The sequence below is a fragment of the Hemitrygon akajei genome, chromosome 30 (assembly GCF_048418815.1).
Source record: "Hemitrygon akajei chromosome 30, sHemAka1.3, whole genome shotgun sequence".
Lineage (NCBI taxonomy): Eukaryota > Metazoa > Chordata > Chondrichthyes > Myliobatiformes > Dasyatidae > Hemitrygon > Hemitrygon akajei.
Window position 1 is genome coordinate 7,347,043 of NC_133153.1, and position 21,822 is coordinate 7,368,864.

At 42.9% G+C, this 21,822-nt stretch overlaps 1 protein-coding gene across 4 annotated transcripts in view; it reads left to right on the forward strand.

Annotated features, from left to right (window-relative positions):
* mindy2 (MINDY lysine 48 deubiquitinase 2) overlaps positions 1–21,822 on the forward strand; it is an 85,134-nt gene that overhangs the window by 55,685 nt on the left and 7,627 nt on the right. For 2 of the 4 annotated variants that reach the window (XM_073032927.1, XM_073032925.1), the window contains 2 exons: positions 12,290–12,463; positions 17,887–18,063. In XM_073032927.1, coding sequence (XP_072889028.1) covers positions 12,290–12,463; positions 17,887–18,063 — 351 coding nt within the window. The remainder of the gene's footprint in view (positions 1–12,289; positions 12,464–17,886; positions 18,064–21,822) is intronic. The other 2 variants (XM_073032926.1, XM_073032928.1) reach the window with 2 other exon arrangements.

Genomic DNA, 21,822 nt, shown 5'->3' on the forward strand with positions numbered 1-21,822 from the left:
TCAACAACTCTGAGAATAAATTCATCTAATTTCACACTTATCAAATTTGTACCTTTTTCATACACAAATAACTAAACTTGAGCTTCAGTTTTTCATGTGACTGAGAATGTGAAAATACTAGTGCATGTTATTTTCCACTCCCAATGAGATCAGTTTGATTTCAGAAGTAAGAGTATAAATACCTGAATTTAAAAATTGCCACCACTGCAGTACTTTAGATGTACCTTTCTGTTTCATTGTAACTTCAATAACTATGAGCGATTCTCTGATGGGAGTCCATCCTTTGAAGCATGTATCTTGATCTTTAGTTTGTACCACAGCACATAGAATATAGAATAATACAGCACAGTTCAGGCTCTCTGGTCAGCAATGTTGTTCTGACCTTCTCGTCTATTCAAAGATCGATCTAGCCCTTCCTTCCTACATAACCCTCCATTTTTCTATCAGAATCAGCTTTATTATCACCGGCATGTGACGTGAAATTTGTTAGCAGCAGCAGTTCATAGTATAGAAGAGGAAAAAATTATGAATAAAATAAAAATAAATAATAAGTAAATCATTACAGTATACATTGAATAGATTAAAAAACATGCAATAAATAAAGACTGTATATTTAAAAAATGAAGTAGTGTCCAAGGGTTCAATGTCCATTTAGGAATCGGATGGTAGAGGGGAAGAAGCTGTTCCTGAATCGCTGAGTGTGTGCCTTCAGGCTTCTGTACCTCCTTCCTGATGGTAACAGTGAGAAAAGGGCATGCCCTGGGTGCTGGAGGTCCTTAATAATGGACGCTGCCTTTCTGAGACATCGCTCCCTGAAGATGCCCTGGGTACTTCGTAGGCTAGTACCCAAGATGGAGCTGACTAGATTTACAAACCTCTGCAGCTTCTTTCGCTCCTGTGCAGTAGCACCCCCCCTTCACACCCACACCAGACAGTGATGCAGCCTGTCAGAATTCTGTCCATGGTACATCTATAGAGGCTTTAGAGTGTATTTGTTGACATGCCAGATCTCTTCAAACTCCTAATGAAGTATAGCCGCTGTCTTGCCTTTTGTTTTGCCTGCTGGGCTTGGTAGTTAAGTAACAAGTGAAGGCCAAGAACTGGACTTGGTTGTCAGAGGCTATTTGAGACACACACCATTGGGAGCATTTAATAGGTAATGGGAATTTATCTCCACTACCAGCCCCAGTTACTAGAACCTTAAAGAACCAACCTAAACCTTCTTTCGTCCTCTTGATTAGATGTTCCATGTCTCTTGTCAACCTACCGTCCTTTCCTTCATCAATGGGACAAACCTGTACAAGCGTTTCCTGAACAACCTCCACTTTTCCATTGTGCCTTTCCCTGAGTATATCTGTTCTCAATTTCTGTTTAATAGCATCGCAATTCTTCCTCCCCCATTTAAGATACTTTCCCATGCTGTTTGTTTCTATCTCGATCCAGACTTAACTTGCTTCATTGCCTAGCACCAGATCCTCCTCTAGTCAGCTTGTCTATATTTAGCATCAGGAATCCTTTCTGGACATAACTAATGAATTCCACCCCATCTTAACCCTTAGCACTAAGGAGATGTCATTCAGTATTTTAATTTTTATAATTTTATTTAGAGATACAGCACAGTAACAGGCCCTTCCAGCTCGTTGAGCCCATGCTGCCCAATTACACCCTTGTGACTAATGAACCTACTAACCAATAAGCCTTTGGAATGTGGGAGGAAACCAGAGTTCTCCTGTGGTCATGAGGAGAACATACAAACTTACAGACAGCAGAGGGAACTGAACCAATCACTGGCTCTATAAGCTTTAAGCTAACAGCTACACCATCATGCCACTTAATTATTAGGGAAGTTGAGGTCCAACATGACAACAACTCTATTTTTTACGCTCCTTTCTAAAATCTGCCTCCTGATCTATTCCTCGGTGACTCTGTTGCTATTTGGGGGCAGGAGGGGTGTCTATAGAATACTCCCAATAGAGTAATTGCTCCCTTCCTGTTTCTGACTTTCACTCACACTGACTGAAGCCCTGGATGAGCAATGAGATGTGCATTCTGCTGAGGTCTAGATCAGTGGCATTCAGGTCTGGTGACCAAGTTAAGTACAAGAGGACCAGGTATGAACTCCGGAAGGCCCTCTCATGTGCAAAGTTGAATCACTAAAGGATACTCGATAGCTGTGGCAGGGCTTGAATGCTATTATCTCCTACAAAGTGAAGCCAAGCAATTTAGGTAACAACAAGGCCTTGCTCGCAGATGAGCTCAAAGCCTTTTATGCTAGGTTTGACCATCAATTCATGGAGGCACCTTCACAAACTCTGACAGCCCCCAGTGACCCTGTGATTTCAGTCTGTGTGGCTGACATGAAAGCGTCCTTCAGGAAGGTGAACCCACAGAAAGCATTTGGCTCATACGGGGTACCTGGCCGAGTACTAAAGGCCTGTGCTGATCAGGTAGCTGGAGTGTTCACAGATATTTTTAACCTCTCACTTCTGCAGTCTTAGGTACCCACTTACTTCAAACAGGCTTTGATTATACCAGTGCCTAAGAAGAATGTGGTAACCTACCTCAATGATTATTGTCCAGTAGCATTTACATCCACTGTGATGAACTGCTTTGAGAGGTTGGTGATGAAACATATCACCTCCCACCTGAGAAGTGACTTGGATCTGCTCTAATTAGCCTACTGTCACAACAGGTCATCAGCAGATGCCATTTCATTGATCCTTCACTCAACCCTGGAACATCTGAACAGTGAAGATACATACATCAAGATGCTCTTCATTGTTTACAGCTCAGCATTCAATACCATCATCCCCTCAAAACTAATCAAGAAGATTCAAGTCCCAAGTCTTTGTGCAACTGGATCCTCGATTTTTATCACTTGTAGACCCCAGTCAGTTCAGATTGGCAACAGCATCTCCTCTACAATCTCCGTCAGCACAGGTGCACAACAGGTTGTGTGCTTAGCCCTCTGCTGTACTTGCTTTATACTTATGATTGTGAGGTTGAGCACAGCCAAAATGGCATATTTAAGTTTGCTGATGATGTCACTGTCATTGGCCTAATCAAAAGTGGTGACAAATCAGCATATAGAAGGGAGACTGAAAATCTGGCTGAGTGATGCCACAACAACAACCTCTCACTCAATGTCAGCAAGACCAAGGAGCTGATTATTGACTTCAGGAGAAGGATGAATTTAAAGTTACTGACCTTCTCCAGAGGATTTGTCCTGAGTCAAGTACACAAGTGCCATTACGAAGAAAGCATGGCAATGCCTCTATTTTCTTAGAGGTTTGCAGCAACTTGGTACGTCATCTAAAACTTTTGACAAACCTATAAAGATGTCTGGGGGACAGTTTATTGGCTGACTATATCACGGCCTAATATGGAAACACCAATACCTTTTACAGAAAAACCTACAAAGAGTAGTAAATAAGGCCCAGCCTGTCATGGGTAAAGTCATCCCACATCATTAAGCACATCTACCATAGAACATTACAGCACAGCCTTTTGGCCCTTCTTGGCTGTGCCGAACCATTTTTCTGCCTAGTCCCACTGACCTGCACCTGGGCCATACCCCTCCATACCCCTCTCATCCATATACCTGTCCAAGTTTTTCTTAAATGTCAAAAGTGACCCACATTCACCACTTCATCTGGCAGCTCGTTCCACACTCCCACCACTCTCTGAGAGAAGCCCCCCCCAATGTTCCCTTTAAGCTTTCCCCCTTCACCCTTAACCCATGACCTCTTTTTTTTCTCCCTAGCCTCAGTGGAAAAAGCCTGCTTGCATTCACTCATTCTATACCCATCATAATTTTATACATCTCTATCAAATCACCCCTCATTCTTCTACACTCCTGGGAATAAAGTCCTAACCTATTCAACCTTTCTCTGTAACTCAGTTTGTCAAGTCCCGGCAACATCCTTGTAAACCTTCTCTGCACTCTTTCAACCTTATTAATATCCTTCCTGTAATTAGGTGACCAAAACTGCACACAATACTCCAAATTCAGCCTCACCAATGTCTTATACAACCTCACCATTACATTCCAACTCTTATACTCAATACTTTGATTTATAAAGGCCAATCTACCAGAAGCTCTCTTTATGACCCCATCTACCTGGAGTGCTGCTGCAGAAGAAGGCGTATGGAGTACTAAATCACAAACACACAAGATTCCACAGAGGCTGGAAATCCAGAGTGACACCCACAAAACACTGGAGGAATTCAGCAGGTCAGGCAGCATCTATAGACAGTTTATTCCTTTATATATATAAAGAAAATATATACATACATACACAGTGACCTGGGAAAGGAGTTTGTGCGTTCTCCCCATTACCGCATGGGTTTTCTATAGGTACTCTGGTTTCTTTCCACAGTCCAAAGACACACTGGTTACTAGGTTAATTGGTCATTGTAAATTGTCCTGTGATTAGGCTCGGGTAAAGTTGGGTGTTGCTGGGCAGCACGGCTCGATGGGCCTGTTCCGCGCTGTATCCCAATAAATAAAAGCAGCATCCATCATCAGGGACACCCGACCATCCAGGCCATGTCTCCTCTCAGCTGCCAGGTACAGGAGCCTCAGGACCTGCACCACCAGTTTCAGGAACAGTTATTACTCCTCAACCCAAAGGGATAACTTCATCATTCACTCCTCACTGAACTGGGCCCAATTTCAAGAACTCTTTATCTCATGTTCTCTGTTATTTATTTATTATTATTTCTTTCTCCTGTTGCACAGATTGTTTTATTTTGCACATTGGTCATTGTTCGTCCTGTTGGATGTGGTCTTTCATTGATTCTATTGTGATTGTCTGCAAGAAAATGAATCTTAGGATGTATAGTGACATATGTACTCTGATAATTGATTTTCTTTGAACATTCACCACTGCAATCCTCTTCTTTCCCTTCCCTTCTGAGCCAAAGAGCTAGGCTCGATGCCAGGGATCTGATCGTTGTGGCTTTCCCCTGGTAGGTAGTGCTCCTAACAGTATCCAAAATGGTGTACTTGTTATTGAGGGGAACTACTGATTCCTTTTCCTCTTCTGCCTACTGCATGGCTTATATCTATCACCTCTTCATTCTCCTTTGAGCTGAATGTCATCCAGCTGCAGCTCTAATTTACTTTCCTCCTTTCTCTTCATACTGACCAATGACATATTCAATCTCTGATTGATATGGACAGTATACTGACTTCTCTCCAACTCCTGATCTTCCATAATTTGAATTTATTGAGAAATTGAAGCATTACCACTTCGCCATTGGGGAAAATTGACACTGCTCTTTCTGCAAATTTAGTGGTTTCATTCAATATGCTGTTTCTTTAAAAATAAAATTCAGAGACTGGTCAAAGTGACTCTCCTTTAGTACTGTTGAGTTGTCTCATTAGGGAGAGCTGCCTTTGTACTCTTGAGTAGATCTTCTCTGTTTAATCTGGAGGCCTGTTCCCAGAACACCCTGATGATCCACAGAAGCTGATTGCTGTTAATGAGTGTTCAAATTAACTAACAATTAATACAAAATTAAAATAAAACAATTCAATTTTAAATAATCTTAAATGTAAAGTTATTCAAAGTAAGTTAGCCAATGATTCACCTGGCTTCTTTCACGGGATCTATAATTCTATTTAGAAATTGGCTTGTGATGATCAGTTGTGGTAGCATGCAGCTGATGGCATGTCTACAAAGTGATCCAAGGTCTCACCTCACATGTGCCTGGATTCACTAGTCCACCAGCTGACTCTTGAGTTTTGCATTTCAGTACAGGCATGGAAGATGAATGTAAGCTGAACAAAAAGCAGGAGATTGTCTGAATTTGCTATCCAAACCCTTTGACAAAAAGCAACTACAATCACAGAAAATATTGTGGTCCACAGTTGGTAGAAGCTGATTTTTTAAAACATTGTTTAATTTGCAGTATAAAGCCAATTCCTATAAAGAATAAACCTACAAAAGATGTGTTACAAAAGGTATGTTGAGGCATAATACTGTGGTGCGAATAAATACGAGAAAATCAAAGTTCAAAGTTGTTTTATGAAAGTACATACTGTATATGTCACCATATTACAACCCTGTGATTTTTTCCTTGCGGGCTTTCTCCGTAAATCCAAAATGGAAGACCACACACAACAGGATGGACCAACAACCAATGTGTAAAAGACAACAAATTGTGCAAATACAAAAGAAAGAAAGAAGCAATAAATACTGTATCAAGAACAAGAGCTGAAGAGTCTTCTTTAATTCTTTAGGAAATGGCAGCTACATTTGTAGTTTTCCCACAATTCTAGTCCAGTTTTATTTTTGTTTTATTTATACTTGAACAAATTACTCATTCTAAACTGGAACATTTTCTGCCATACACTTGATAAGCATGCTTGAGATCACTGTGCACATGTTTTTTTTAATAATTGACATACTTTCAGTGCTGAAATAGCAATGTTTATTTTGTTATTCTAATGGAAAAAAATAAGGAATTATACGAGTCATGTTAAAATCATGCTGGATAATAGTTTTTAAAATTTGTGCCCCAGGACCTTTAAAGTAATGAGATGATTAATAGGCATTAGAGAGGAATTTTTTCTCCCCAATGAATGGTTGATATTTGGAACACGTTGGAGAGGAGGAGGTGGAATCAGATGCAATCGCTATCTTTAGAGACAGTCACTTGAATAGACACAGCATAGGGGGAGTTAGGATTGGTCTTTTTCTGTGCTGTAAAACTCGAATAACTCTGATAAAAATTTGACAGAGGGCTTAAACGTTTAATTTTGTATCTCTATCTCAAGGAATGTATTTATTTTGCAATTATATATCATTTCAATATAGATAGCTCAGTCTGCTTCTGTGAGGCATGTAATATGAAATACATTTTTACCTTCTGATCCTTCATGCTGACATCACATCATACAGCTTGATTTGCAATACCAGGTCACTCACTGTATAAATGTTGTACTACTCTCGGGTTAAACAGCAATCATGTATAGATGGCAGTGGGAGAACAAAAAAAAAGTCGTCTTTTGGCCTCTCGTATTAGAGTATTCAAAACAGGAAGGGCGTAGACTTATGTTCTGGGATCAGTGTAACTCTCTTCGTCCAAAATCCTAACAATATGGTAATTAACACCCAAAGCGCTAGTCATTTTTGTTTAGGTTGAATACTCAGGTAGATTATTTCACCAATATTTCAATTTATTGTGCAATAGAAGTTTAGTATTTACAGGCCAAAATTTAAATTTTAGTTGGATATATTGCTTCTTCATTACATGTAAATATTAAGCAAGCATAATTTTTAAAATAATATTTTTTATTGAAACATGTACAATATAAATTGAGTAAATTTAAATCTCCCTGATTTGGCAACAACTACAATTTCAGTAGGAGACGATGAAGATTTGAGCAGGTTGCCTGAGAGTGGTGTGGTGAGAGTGAACAGAATGCGTAATTAACGATGTCCAATAAATGATGAAACCTGTCGTTGCCATCTGTTTATGGCATTGTTCAATACTGTTCAAAGACAAAAAGTGAGTTATTAATTTGAGTACTGGCAAGCATATTTCCTTCCTCCCTGCATTGGTGACAAAGTGGATTATCTGCACAGTTAATTTGCATTATTAATGCTATGTTGTGTGATAATTTGCTGCCACCTTTGGTCGTGTAACTGGCTGGACATTGGTGACACCCAGCTGACAGTCTCATGGAAGACCACTAGCAACCTGAAGTGTATTACAAATTTCAGCCAGAAGTGGGCACATGTAATTTCACTCTGTCCCAAATTGAGCATTAAGTCCAGGAAAAGCAAAATACTCTGAATGTTGGGAATATGAAGTAAGAACAGACAATGATGGAAATACTCAGCAGGTCAGCTGGTATCAGTAGAGAGAGAAAAACTGTTCACACATTGGATGGATGAAGTGTTGTTATTAGCTTATGCAACTTATTGACCTCAAGAGTTATACACCTCCCACCTGCGCCCTCTGGTTTACCTAGCCCCATTCATTTGAAATGGATTGCTGACTTTCACTATGTTGCTCTTTATCATTTAGTTTTCCTTATATCCACTATATATTTGGTTTTACTTAACAGTATTTTAATGTATTTTTAAAGTAGTTTCAAATTTTCAACAGCACAAGTTGTCAAAGTTGCCAAAGCAGTGGCCTGTGTAAGGTCGCTGGACGTGATGTCGATCACAATTTCTCCGTCTCTGCCGCATCTGCTCTCAGAATGAGGCTTTTCATTCCAGGACAAAAGAGATGTCTTCCTTTTTTAAACAAAGGGGCTTCCCTTCTTCCACCATCAACTCTGCTCTCAAACGCATCTCTCCCATTTCCCGCATATCTGCCGTCACCCCATCCACCCGCCACCCCACTCGGGATAGGGTTCCCCTTGTCCTCACCTACCACCCCACCAGCCTCCAGGTCCAACATATAATTCTCTGTAACTTCCGCTACCTCCAAAGGGATCCCACTACCCAGCACATCTTTCCCTCCCCCCCCCTTTCTGCTTTCCGCAGGGATCGCTCCCTATGCGACTCCCTTGTCCACTCGTCCCCCCCATCCCTTCCCACCGATCTCCCTCCTGGCACTTATCCTTGTAAGCAGAGCAAGTGCTACACCTGCCCTTGCACTACCTCCCTCACCACCATTCAGGGCCCCAGACAGTCCTTCCAGGTGAGGCGACACTTCACCTGTGAGTTGGCTGGTGCGGTATACTGCGTCCGGTGCTCCCAGTATGGCCTTTAATATATTGGTGAGACCTGACGCAGACTGGGAGACCGTTTCACTGAATGCCTACACTCTGTCCACCAGAGAAAGCAGGGACTCCTAGTGGCCACCCATTTTAATTCCACGTCCCATTCCCATTCTGATATGTCTATCCATGGCCTCCTCTACTGTCAAGATGAAGCCACACTCAGGTTGGAGGAACAACACCTTATACACCGGCTGGGTAGCCTTCAACCTGATGGCATGAACATTGACTTCTTTAATTTTCGTTAATGCCCCTCCTGCCCTTCTTACCCCATCCCTGATTTATTTAGTTTTTTCTCCCCTCTTTTTTTCTCTCTTTCTGCCCATCACTCTGCCTGTTCTCCATCTCCCTCTGGTGCTCCCTCCCCCTTTCTTTCTCCCGAGGCCTCCTGTCCCATGATCCTTTCCCTTCTCCAGCTCTGTATCCCTTTTGCCAATCACCTTTCCGGCTCTCAGCTTCACCCCACCCCCTCCGGTCTTCTCCTATCATTTCGCATTTTACCTTCCCCCTCCTACTTTCAGATCTCTTACTATCTTTCCTTTCAGTTAGTCCTGACGAAAGGTCTCGGCCCGAAACGTCGTCAGTGCTTCTCCCTATAGATGCTGCCTGGGCTGCTGCGTTCCACCAGCATTTTGTGTGTGTTGCGTGATGTCGATCAGCCAGGATACCTCCACTTGTGGGACGGCCGGTGGTTTAGAGCTGTGAGGAGCAAGTGCCAGGCCAATATAACAATATTTAAACTCATGACTTTGGCATACCCTGAAACAAATGCTGAAAAATGGTTCGGCACAGCCAAGAAGGCCCAAAAGTTCTATGTTCTATGGTTCCTAATATCGGTGCTCTTACATGTTAAATGTCCATGTAAAGTTTCAGCCAAGTCAATTGTTTCTGCAAAGGTAAAAGAATGCAGAACTGAAAATTAAATAAAAACTTAATTCTATAAACGTAGTATGTTGGACAGCATTTTTGTAAAGTGAGACTGAGGTAATGTTTTGTATCAAAGGTCTTCCCCAGATCTGGTGAAGGCAGATTTAATATCACTATGGTTGTGTGTAGGACTCCTATTTCTAGTGGAGTCAGTCACCTGAATTCAACTTCTTCCTATATCCCATTTTCCAATTAAGATGGTGCTGAGTTGCTATATCTTTTGAGGTCATGACTCTGACTGCTTGTTATTTAAATTCATAGGAATGGTTTTGGTGGATAGTGTGGGGAATTAGAGAAGAGGTTAGAGTTTAGGGTCAGGGATGAAGGGAGTCAGAGCAGAAGCACAAGTACAGGTTGGAGCACTCCATGGTAGAAGGCCAATGATCCCTGTGGCCAGATATCATGTCGGCAGGCACTGAGACATAGACTAATGATCAAAGTCAGCAGGCCCTGTGAGCAATGCTGGCGACTACTGAGCACCCCCTCTCCACCCGCCAGTCGGTGAGTCCCAGGATCAGAGGTCAGTGAAGGCACGAAGCACAATTTGCTGGTTGCCAAGTCCTGGTGTTGGAGATTCATGCAAGTCTGGAGTTCAAAGCCCTGTGATCAGCAAATCCTGGAATTGATACCAAAGGTGAGTCTGGAAGATGGGACCCAAAAGTTATAGCCCCTGGGTCAGCATATTCCGAGCTTGGAGGCCCAATGTCTATGCGTCTGGGCCAGGTTGAAGCCTGGAGGCATCCTGTTCTGGGATTGGAGACCTACTGTGAATGGGTCGGGGGAAGAGAGAAAAGGGGCTTGTTTTGCTGTTGCTCTGTTGAACATTGTTGACATGCTAAGTTGGTGTCAGAACGTGGGCAACATTTACAGGCTGTCCCCAGCGCATCCTTGGGTTGTGTTGGTGTGCAAATGATACATTTCACTAAACGTTTTAAGATATTTGATAACTATGTGAATTTGAATTCTGAGTCTGTATGATGTTCCAAAACCGCATTTGTTGTGCTGAATGAATTCTGTCCAATTCTGTAACCAGAAGCAATGTATTATTTCCCAAAGTAGCCAAATAGATAGATAGATAGATAGATACTTTATTCATCCCCATGGGGAAATTCAACTTTTTTTCCAATGTCCCTTACACTTGTTGTAGCAAAACTAATTACATACAATACTTAACTCAGTAAAAAAATATGATATGCATCTAAATCACTATCTCAAAAAGCATTAATAATAGCTTTTAAAAAGTTCTTAAGTCCTGGCGGTAGAATTGTAAAGCCTAATGGCATTGGGGAGTATTGACCTCTTCATCCTGTCTGAGGAGCATTGTATCGATAGTAACCTGTCGCTGAAACTGCTTCTCTGTCTCTGGATAATGCTATGTAGAGGATGTTCAGAGTTATCCATAATTGACCGTAGCCTACTCAGCGCCCTTCGCTCAGCTACCAATGTTAAACTCTCCAGTACTTTGCCCACGACAGAGCCCGCCTTCCTTACCAGCTTATTAAGACGTGAGGCGTCCCTCTTCTTAATGCTTCCTCCCCAACACGCCACCACAAACAAAGAAATGGATATTTCTGTACTTTTACCAAGGAATACAGTTGCTATTTCCTTTCAAAGTTGGTTTCTTATGACTATTATGGCATGTGAGAAGAAAAATGTGATGGGGAGTAAATGTGCATGTGTATCTTTTTCACTTGAAATGTATTTTATTAATGACCCTTTGACACAAATATTTTATGCAATACTTTGCACCAATACTTAAAGGTAAAGATGGCATCTTTTTGTTGAGAAGAAAAACTGGGAAAAAATAGGTCAAAAGCATTCATTAGAGAATGTACAATATGTATTCATTTAGGTTTTTAATGTCTGGACTTGGTTTTGCACTAGAGTGGCTTGTTGTGTGAGTATTGAAATGGCTAAATTTTCCATTGTTATATTGAGTAGAGGGTAACAGTATGTAGACTTGATTTAAATATATCAAAAAGGAATTGATATCAATTTGTTGGCACATAACAAATGCAATATCATGGATTGAGTGTGGATCAGGCCAAGTTGTCTCAATCACACGATGGTACCAGTGTAAATGTTTAATTTTTTACACCAGTCATTTTTAATTGCCTTTGAATTCTTGAATTTCATGAACCTGATAAGACCTCGGTAATTACAATCCAAGATATTTTCATGTGGCTTCAGGAGGGAAGGAGTGGGATAGGAGGTGAGAGGAGGGAGCTGAGTGATAGGGGTTGGAAGAGAGTGAGTGAAGGCTCCTGGGCTGGAGGGCTGGTTTCCATTTTGGGTAAGAAACAATTGAGTTGTTGGAGTTTGGGGTATAGTTCTGCATTTTAACTTTTGGAAAAGGTATTGTGATGTGTGCTAATCTCAACTGATACCAACTTTAATGCATGTTTGAGATAATATTCTTGTTGGGAATAAAACACAGGCCAAAATTTTAACTTTTTTTCCGAATTAAGCTATAAATGGCCAAGTACTAGAAGAGCACAGTGGTTCAGGCAGCATCTGTAGAAAGAGAAGCAAGTTTTAGGTCAAGGCTCCTTCAATTTTTGATTTCGATTTTCTGAGTTCTTTGCATATTTAAGCAATATTTGCTTGCTAATTTATTAGGGCCAACTCTACCTACTGGTGACGGACCAGGGCTTCCTTACAGAAGAGAAAGTGGTCTGGGAAAGCTTGCACAATGTGGATGGAGATGGGAATTTCTGTGACTCCGATTTTCATCTGAGACCTCCATCTGACCCAGAAACTGTGTACAAAGGACAGCAGGATCAAATAGATCAGGTATGCCATATGGTGCATTCAGATGCTGAAAAGCAAAGAAACTGCAGATGCTAAATGTCTGAAGTCAAAACAAAAAAAAGTAGAGATATTGCTTGGGTCAGGATGTGTTGATTGGAGACAGTAAACCTTTAGGTAGGCAGCCTTTCAATGATACTGCAGTTAAGCGAATTATCCACCCATTTGGGTGAACCTACCACAATACTTTGTGTATTGGTCTTTAAAAAAAATTCTATATTGTTCAAAGTACATTTATTATCAAAGTATGTACACTATATACAACCTTGACATTTGTCTCCTTACAGGCAGTCACAAAACAAAGAAGTCCAACAGAATCAATTAAAAAAAAACACCCAATCTGCTGGAAAAACAAAAAACAAACTGTGCAAACAATAAAAGTAAGCAAATAGCATTCAGAACTGAAGTTCACGGCAGTGAGTGTACAGACAGAAAACCAGCAGCTGATCTAGTGGCCCGCTAGTTGCAGGCCACAGGCTCAGTTCAACACGGAGTAATGAGCTGAACTGGCCTGTCCCTCGCTTCCAGCCCCGACACCCTGACCATTTCAATCTGGCCTGGCACTTAAATCATCCAAACCCTGGGTTGTTCCTCACTCTTGGACCCAGGCCCTGCCACTCCAATGCACTCTTGGGCCTGGGCCACCCTGTCTCGATTTGGACTGTACCTGACTTTTTCAATTTGGCCCGGTGCTTAAATCAATGAAACCTTGGATCTTTCCTCACTCTCAGGCTCGGGTGCCACTTCGACTCTGCCTCGCTTTGCCTCAGTTCGAATCGCCTCCAAGTCCATTCCAGCAATGGTCAAACGTTAGTTAATTCCCCACTCTCATGCTTAGGTCCCGCCGCCTCAGTTTGGCCTGTGCAAGCCACACCTTCAGTTCATCAGTTCACGTCGCAGTAATGCCAGGTGGTACAGGGCAGTTCGAAAGCTCAGCACCAAAAGGGAAGTTACAGACTGTTGATTGCAGTAATCGTTTACCAGAAAAAGTGTGATCAATAAAGTAGTTGGTAGTTTTCTTCGTTTTGTTTGCCGACAACAAGTAGTCGCTGTGCTTCATCAGCACCATCTTAAACAAGAAGCTTCCTTTTACTTTTTATCTACCTGTCAGCTGTAAACCTAGAATGGTTAATAATAATTAGTTAGGTCAGTTACTTTTAGTAAAAAGCAGCATCCATCATTAAAGACTGTCATCATCCAGGAAATGGACTCTTCACATTACTACCATCAAGGAGGAGATGCAGGAGCCTGAAAGTACACACTCAAAAGTTTTAGGAACAGCTTCTTCCCCATTGCCATCATATTTCTGAAAAGGCAATGAACCAACCCATGAACATTGCCTCACTGTTTTTTAGCTCTATTTTTTGCACTACTTATTTAATTTAATATTTTATTTTGCATATTTTATTTCTTATTGTAATTTATAGTTTTATTATATATTGCACTGTACTGCTACTGCATAACATTTCACGGCATATAACAGTGATATTAAACCTGATTCTGATTCATTGTTACAGGTGAGCCTCTTCGATGTAGCTTGTTAACCTGGGTTAATACATTTGATCAGTATTGTTACGAACCCCGTAACTGGGTCACTTACCAGCAAAGATAGAGAGGTCCGTTGAAGTCTGATGGTACTATTTTTAACAGTATTTATTAGTAAAAATACACAAAAATAATATCAATGCAAATATACAGATAATATACGTCGTCAATACTAAATCTAAAAGTGCGGTATGATAATAATCAATAAGAAATAGCTCTATCGTTGTCTAGGGGATAATGTATTGTCTGAAGGAAATATAAAGTTCACTCAGTTCATGCAGGCTGCAGCCTTTGGGGACCGCTGGGTTTGCAATGGTTGGAGAGAGAGAGAGAGAGTTTTTGGGAGAAAAACTTGCCGGCTTTCCTTTTATGATTTCGATCCGTCGGAGTTTCGTTGGTGTGGCCGTTCCCTTGTGGCCTCTTCTTTAGCTAAGCCGTTCTTCCGTGATGAGCCTGCCACCCTGGCAAGGGAGGACGCACACAAGCCCTCACCGGCGTTCGCTATAAAGCGCTGTCACTGGATTTCCAGTGTTTCTCCTGGTGCGTCTAAAGGGGTTGTTCCCCAGACCCTCTTTTATCCTTACTCACGGGGTCTCAGATGTCAATCAGGTTGGGATGATGCAATCCCTCAACCAGCCCACTCTGGTCGTCCCCTGAGGGGCTTCAATGCATAGTACAGTACTCAATACACAATTCCGTCTCCAAGAGACAATAGCCGTTATCAGTGGTTTTGTTTCGCTGAGGCCAGGACACATTCCAAACCTCTCTCTCATTTCCTGGGTCCCAGACCCGAATTAATAGCGATCTTGCGATTCTCAAAAAGGAGGGGGCGACTTTGTACCCTTCGGCCTCTCAGAGTTGCGGCACATTTGTAACAGTATCCATTTTCCAAAACGTATCGTACTGCTCCAAATATGTATTTTAAATTACTTTATACATGGTAACCTTTATGGTGGTCATCATCCTCAACTCTTCACATTAATGGTGGGGGTGGGGTGGAGAGTAACCTGTTGTGGTTGAAAGCTGAGAGAACATTTGAAAAGAATTGCCTTGGAAATCAAAATAGAAAGTGTGTAAAGAAAGGAAGGAGTTGATAGAGGGGTACAAAAGTAAACTGGCATCTTTCTGGAACAATTGAAATGAGAGATGATAAGTGCAGTTAATCAATTGTGCAAAGGCTGATTAATGAGTTTTAACTGTTCTTAGTCCCTGCATCTGCAGCCCTATGCGGGAAAGCTAGCTTCAATTAGGACTTTTAATTTAGTACACAGATGGTTTTTGAATTGTGAGAACCACCAATGAATTGAGTCAGCATCATATCTCATTGTTGGAATGAGAGGGGAAAAGAGAGACTGTAGAAATTGTCTGCCAAGGATGATTTAATAATCATTCTTGTGAAGGTTTCTGACTGATCTGAAGTCTCTGAGCAGAAAGGTCATCGAAATATGCAAAAGGTATATTGTCACTGTAAATGCATCAGATCAGTTTCATTTATTTATTGATTGAGATAGTTCAATCCTTAAAGCGTGCTACCAAGTAACTCCCGATTTAACCCTAGCCTAATCATTGGACAGTTTACAATGACCAGTTAACCTACTGTCTGGTTCTTCTTTGGACTATGGCTGGAAAACAGAGCACTAGGAGAAAATCCAAGTATTCTACAGGGAGAACGTACAAACTCCTTACAGATGGCATTGGTATTGAACTCCGAACTTGACGGCCCTCCCCCCCCCCCCCCCGAGCTGCAAATGTTGAGCTAACCATGACTCCACTGAAGAGCTTAATTAGTAAGCTTTTAAATGGAATGCCTATTTTATACATATTTTCTCCATTTCACAACTTCTGTAATAACTTCAGATACATTTCTGCCTTTCCAACACATCAGGTGTTTGTTTCTTGCACGAAACTGTCTGGAAATTTTTGGCAAGTTTTTAAAAAAAAAACACTTACAAAGAGCCAGTTGTTGTCGAAACTTCCAGTATCAGAATATTTCATTTGCGTCTTCCTTTGAACAATTTGTTCCAACTTTGTTTTGTTACGTGACTCTTGCTCCGTGTCCTTAGTTTCCTTGTATTGTTAAAACTCTATAGAAATATCATTAAACATAATACTGGCCATACTTTCTAAAGGATGTACTGATGACTCTTTAGATATTTTTCTGAAATATGAATTCTAATGTCAGGTTCAGACTAATTAAAATAATTTTGATAAGTTGTTGGTATCACAACTGTTGCAGTAACTGGTTGAAATTTGTTTGTAGTAAACAGTAGAAGTTTTGGTTTCTTTGGAATATTTCCATTTTTGCATTTAGGTATTAGTAGGGAGCCATTGATCCCAGAGGATCAAGGGTTTGCACCTCTGGTGGACTATGTCAAACTGCCTTAAGGACTCCGGCTCCGGATTTCTCCTGAAGCCTTTCCTATGGGTGGGTATGGCAGCAAGGCAGTGGAGGTTTAAAATCAGAGTTTTCCTTTTCATAGGCGGGCTGCCGTCCAAGGCTGACGAGCCCCACCTGCCCGAAGCAAATGGTTTTGAGGAGTCAGTAGTTTCTAAGGTTGTCATAGCTGGGGATGGTGCTGGGCATAAGCTCCCACTACCTATGAAGTGCTCCAAATGACGTGCATCTCTAACAGCCACTGACAACCAAATTCAACTCTTGGTCTTCACATGGGCTTAGCTACTAGGCCAGACAGAACTGTTTCTACTGACGAGAAGGGGCAAAGGTGCATTTAGAACCTCTCTTGAATTTGGTGTCAGTAATAAACCCACTGTCATTCCCAGTGAGAGTGGGAATTTCTGGTTGTTACTCTTGAGTAATTACAAAGTGTTTGTTCCTGCATTAAGCTGTTGAGGTCTACCTTATATCTGTATTTTAGGATAAAATGGATACATAAATTAACAACAGGGATAGGAGGATGGTGTTAAAAAGGTTTAATGAAGTAGGAAAAGGTACGTCCAGAGCGAAGTTGTTGGTAATGAGTAGTTGAACCAAATGGCCCATTTCTGTTGTTCATTGAACAGCCCCCAGCATCCCACTCGGATCAGTATGCCAGCAATGTTTACAATTCAACAAGCAAAAACCAAAGAGTTTATAACACAACTATAATGATTTAATCAATGCTGTTCCCTATTAGATTATTGACTTACTAGTGTGCTCAATTAATAGGATCTTAGTCATGACATTTCCACTTGAAACCTGTGCTTTGTGATCTGGTTTCTATGCCCATGGCTTCATTTTAAGGCATCTAGCTTGCATACTTCCTTGGGTTATTTTCTATATGTGTTAAATGTGCACAAGTGTTCACCGGATTCTGTTCATTGACTAAAGAAAGCAGAGAATTCTGATGGAAAGGGCTTGCTGAAATTTTAATTTTTTGGTATATTGTAAGATTAAAATGTAAGACTTTAAAAATCAAAGAAGCTTCTTTTAAAATGTTAAAGTATTAACACACATTTTAGTTTATTATTTGATATTTCTATAGTGGTGTGGCGGTGGAGTCTAGGACCAGAGGGCACAGGCTCAGAATAGAAGGACGACCCTTATGTGGAACCATTCGAATTCATTGCCGCAGGCAGCTGTGCAGGCCAAGTCATTGGGTATATTTAAAGCAGAAGTTGATAGGTTCTTGATTAGTAAAGGTTAAGGGGAAAAGGCAGGAGAGTGAGGTTGAAAGGCATAATAAATTAGCCATGATGGAATGGTAGAACAGACTTAATATGCCTAATGGCCTAATTCTGCTGTAATGTCTTATGATCTTATGGACTTAACATTGCTGCATATCAGCAAAACTATTAGTACTTTAAGGGTAATTATTGATCCCTTATCCAGGGATTTCCTGATTGGACATTATTTCTTCTCTCAGGACTATCTGATGGCCTTGTCCTTACAACAGGAACAGCAAAGCCAGGATTTAACCTGGGAGCAAATACCTGAAGGAATTAGTGATCTGGAGCTGGCAAAAAAACTGCAGGAAGAGGAAGACAGACGAGCATCCCAATACTATCATGAACAGGAGCAAGCAGCTGCAGCTCAGAGCCAGGTAATGACACTTTACTGGTAAATGTGAAGCGGAAAACTAAGGGCACAGCAAGTTGATTAATAATGGAAAGTGCTGGGAATTACTGGAGTAGAGGCAGCATCTGTGGTGAGAGAAACCGATTACATTTCAAATTGATAATTTGCCATTTGAACTGAAGGAAGATCATTGATGTATAGTATTTACAGAATCTTCTATTTGTCATGTGACCTTTTACCAAGTAGAAAACAGTTCGGTGGTAAATACATTGACCATTTTTATGTAGTATGCTTCCCTAACCTAAGGATGGAGGCTGCTGAGCAACTGGCTGATTTCAGGTTTCAACAACACAAGGTAAAGGGACTTGAGATAAAGAAATAGGCAATTGGTCTCAGCAAGGGTCAAACAGTGAAGGATTAAAAATGGAGCAACATGAAAAATAATTAAGATAAGCACAAGAAAGGTGAATGAATGAAAACATCATCCAAGGGAAACTAGTCTTGAGAATTCATCAGAGAAAAAGTTTAATACAAACAGAACAAAAAGTGAAGGCAAGTTGGATGCATTTGTGAATAAGTGGTTAAGGAAACACCTGACTTAACCCCAATCCCTTTGTTTGTTGAAGAAACGTTCTTCTGTTTGGTTCATACTCAATGTAACTATTTCAATACACACCAAACCAGCCTTCATCATTCTATTCTCTACAGACCCGAAATCATCCCAACTCTGCTGTCCATATTCTAATTTGCAAATTTTCACTCTCCCCATTTGCCCATTCACCACAACCTTCATACCATCTTGCCCACTACCCTGCCAATAAGCCCCCACTCCCTCCCAATCTCCACTGACCTATTCTGACTCCTTCAGAATTTGTGGCTACATTGTCGCCTGTTGGAAACCTTGGCATTGGCATTTTCCCTTTAACTTCATCTATCTAACTTAGTTTGTTCAGGACTCTGCTAAAAAAGATCTGTGATGCACAGTACATCAACTCTTTATAGAGAGTCCAACCTTGATCTGAGTTTTTTAAATAATCCTGTGAATAGTTTTGGGGTGTTTCACAATGTTAATGGCTTGTTGATGCAGTTCGGCAGGATACAGGAAAGCAGTAAATTTGCTTAAATGACATGTCCTCGGATTCTTGAAAGATCGACTATGATACATTATAGTAGACTAATGGACAATTTAAAACTTTTACAGGCTTGATTTCAGACGTTTTACCCTTTGTTGTTATTGAATCAGCCACTAGATGGCATTGCAGACTGTATGAACAATCTGCCTACCCAGTCAGGTGTTTGGAAATTGGGCTGAATTCTTTTAAGTGTAGGAATTTGGTGCACTGTGATGCACCATAATACGTGTCATGAGCTTTCTGAAATATAGTATTGTGGCGACCCACTTCCTAGTGCACTCAAACCGGCTCACAAATAGCCAGCGCGCCGGCATGAAGGCCAGTCCCAAAAGGGCGCCAAGTCTGCTTCACCAACAAAGGGAAAAGCCTGCGGGGGATTGTGAGTACGTGCCCCCTACAGCATCCGTGCCCGGGGAGGGCGGGATCAGGGAGGCTTTAAAGCAAGGCTGTGAAGTTCGAATAAAATCTTCTTTAACTGCAGTTTACCGACTCCATGTCGTTATTTTAGCGCTGCGTGTAGCACACCGCTACAATTGGTGGCCCCTACGGTCCAAATGATATTTGGACCAGAGATGAACGACGCCGCATCTGTTCATGTGGTTTCGTTGAAACTGCCAAGCTTCTGGATGCTGCGACCTCACCTATGGTTCCAGCAAGCAGAAGCCCAATTCCACATTCGGCAGGTAACCTCAGAGGACACACGTTACTATTACGTGGTGAGCTCCCTCGACCAGGAGACAGCCGCCCAGGTTGAGGAGTTCATACAGTCGCCCCCGGAGGACGGCAAATACACAGACTTCAAAGCCCTACTCATAAGGACTTTCGGACTCTCACGGCGTGAGCGGGCTGCCCATTTACTGCACCTAGATGGTTTGGGGGACAGACCTCCATCGGCTTTAATGAATGAGATGTTGTCTCTGGCCGGCGGACACAAGCCCTGCCTCATGTTTGAGCAGGCATTCCTGGAGCAGCTGCCCGAGGACATACGCCTGCTGCTGTCCGACGCGGATTTCAGTGACCCCCGGAAGGTGGCAGCCCGGGCGGACTTGCTGTGGAACGCCAAGAAGGTGAGTGGGGCATCCGTCGCACAGATCACCAGGCCACACTCCCAGCAGCAAACCAGACCAGGCCCGGCCACAGAGCCCGCTAACCCCAGAGGCAGGGGTGAGGAGACCAACGAACAATGGTGCTCCTACCACCAGCGGTGGGGCGCAGAAGCCCGCCGCTGTTGCCCGCCCTGCAAGTTCCCGGGAAACGCCAGGGCCAGCCGCCACTGATGGCTATGGCGGCTGGCCATCGGGATAGCCTCCTGTATGTGTGGGACCAGCAGTCGGGACGCCGTTTTTTGGTCGACACCGGTGCCGAGGTCAGCGTCTTACCTCCGACGAGTTACGACACCCGCAGCAGGGCACCGGGTCCCCCCCTGAGGGCCATGAACGGCAGCACAGTAAGGACCTACGGCACCCGTACGGTGCAGCTACAGTTCGGCTCCAGACGGTTCACGTGGGATTTCACACTGCCGCCGTAGCCCAACCGCTTCTGGGTGCGGATTTTTTGCGGGCTCACGGCCTGCTGGTCGACCTGCTGAGGCAGAGACTGGTCCACGCCGAGACCTTTCAGACGTTCTCCCTGGGTGAAGCCCAGTTGCCAGCCCCACACTTGGACTCCATCACGCTGTCTGACAACGACTTCACCAGGGTCCTGGCAGATTTCCCATCGGTTCTGGAACCGCAGTTCACAGCAGCCATGCCCCGACACGGCGTACAGCACCACATCCCGACCCAGGGACCACCCCTCCACGCCTGTGCTCGAAGGCTTCCCCCGGACAAGCTCCGACTGGCGAAGGAGGAGTTCAAGAAGATGGAGGAATTGGGGATCATACAGCGGTCCGACAGCCCATGGGCCTCCCCCCTGCACATGGTGTCCAAAGCGACCGGGGGCTGAAGACCATGCGGCGACTACCACAGGCTGAACAAGGCTACCACACCGGACCGCTACCCTGTGCCGCACACTCAGGATTTTGCAGCAAACCTGCATGGCGCACGGATCTTCTCCAAGGTAGACCACGTCCGGGGATACCATCAAATCCCGATGCATCCGGACAATGTCCCCAAAACGGCACTCATCACCCCATTCGGCCTTTTCGAGTTCCTCCGCATGCCGTTCGGCCTGAAGAATGCCGCACAGACGTTTCAGCGGTTAATGGACGCGGTGGGACACGTCCTGGACTTCGCTTTCATCTATTGGGACGACATCCTCATAGTAAGCAGCAGTTGTCAGGAGCATGTGTCCCACCTCCGTCAACTCTACGCCCGACTGAGTGAATACAGTCTAACAATCAACCCGGCCAAATGCCAGTTCGGGCTCGACACCATCGACTTCCTGGGCCACAGGATTACTAAAGACAGGGCAACCCCTCTGCCCGCTAAGGTAGACGCAGTCCGCCATTTCCCCCAACCCACCACAATCAAAGGCCGTCAGAAATTCGTGGGTATGGTAAATTTCTACCACCGCTTCCTCCCTTCAGCTGCCCGAATCATGCACCCCCTGTTTGCCCTGATGTTGGGTCCGGGCAAGGACGTTACCTGGGACGAGGAGTCCGCCGCCACTTTCATTAAAACGAAAGAAGCCTTAGCAAACGCCGCGATGCT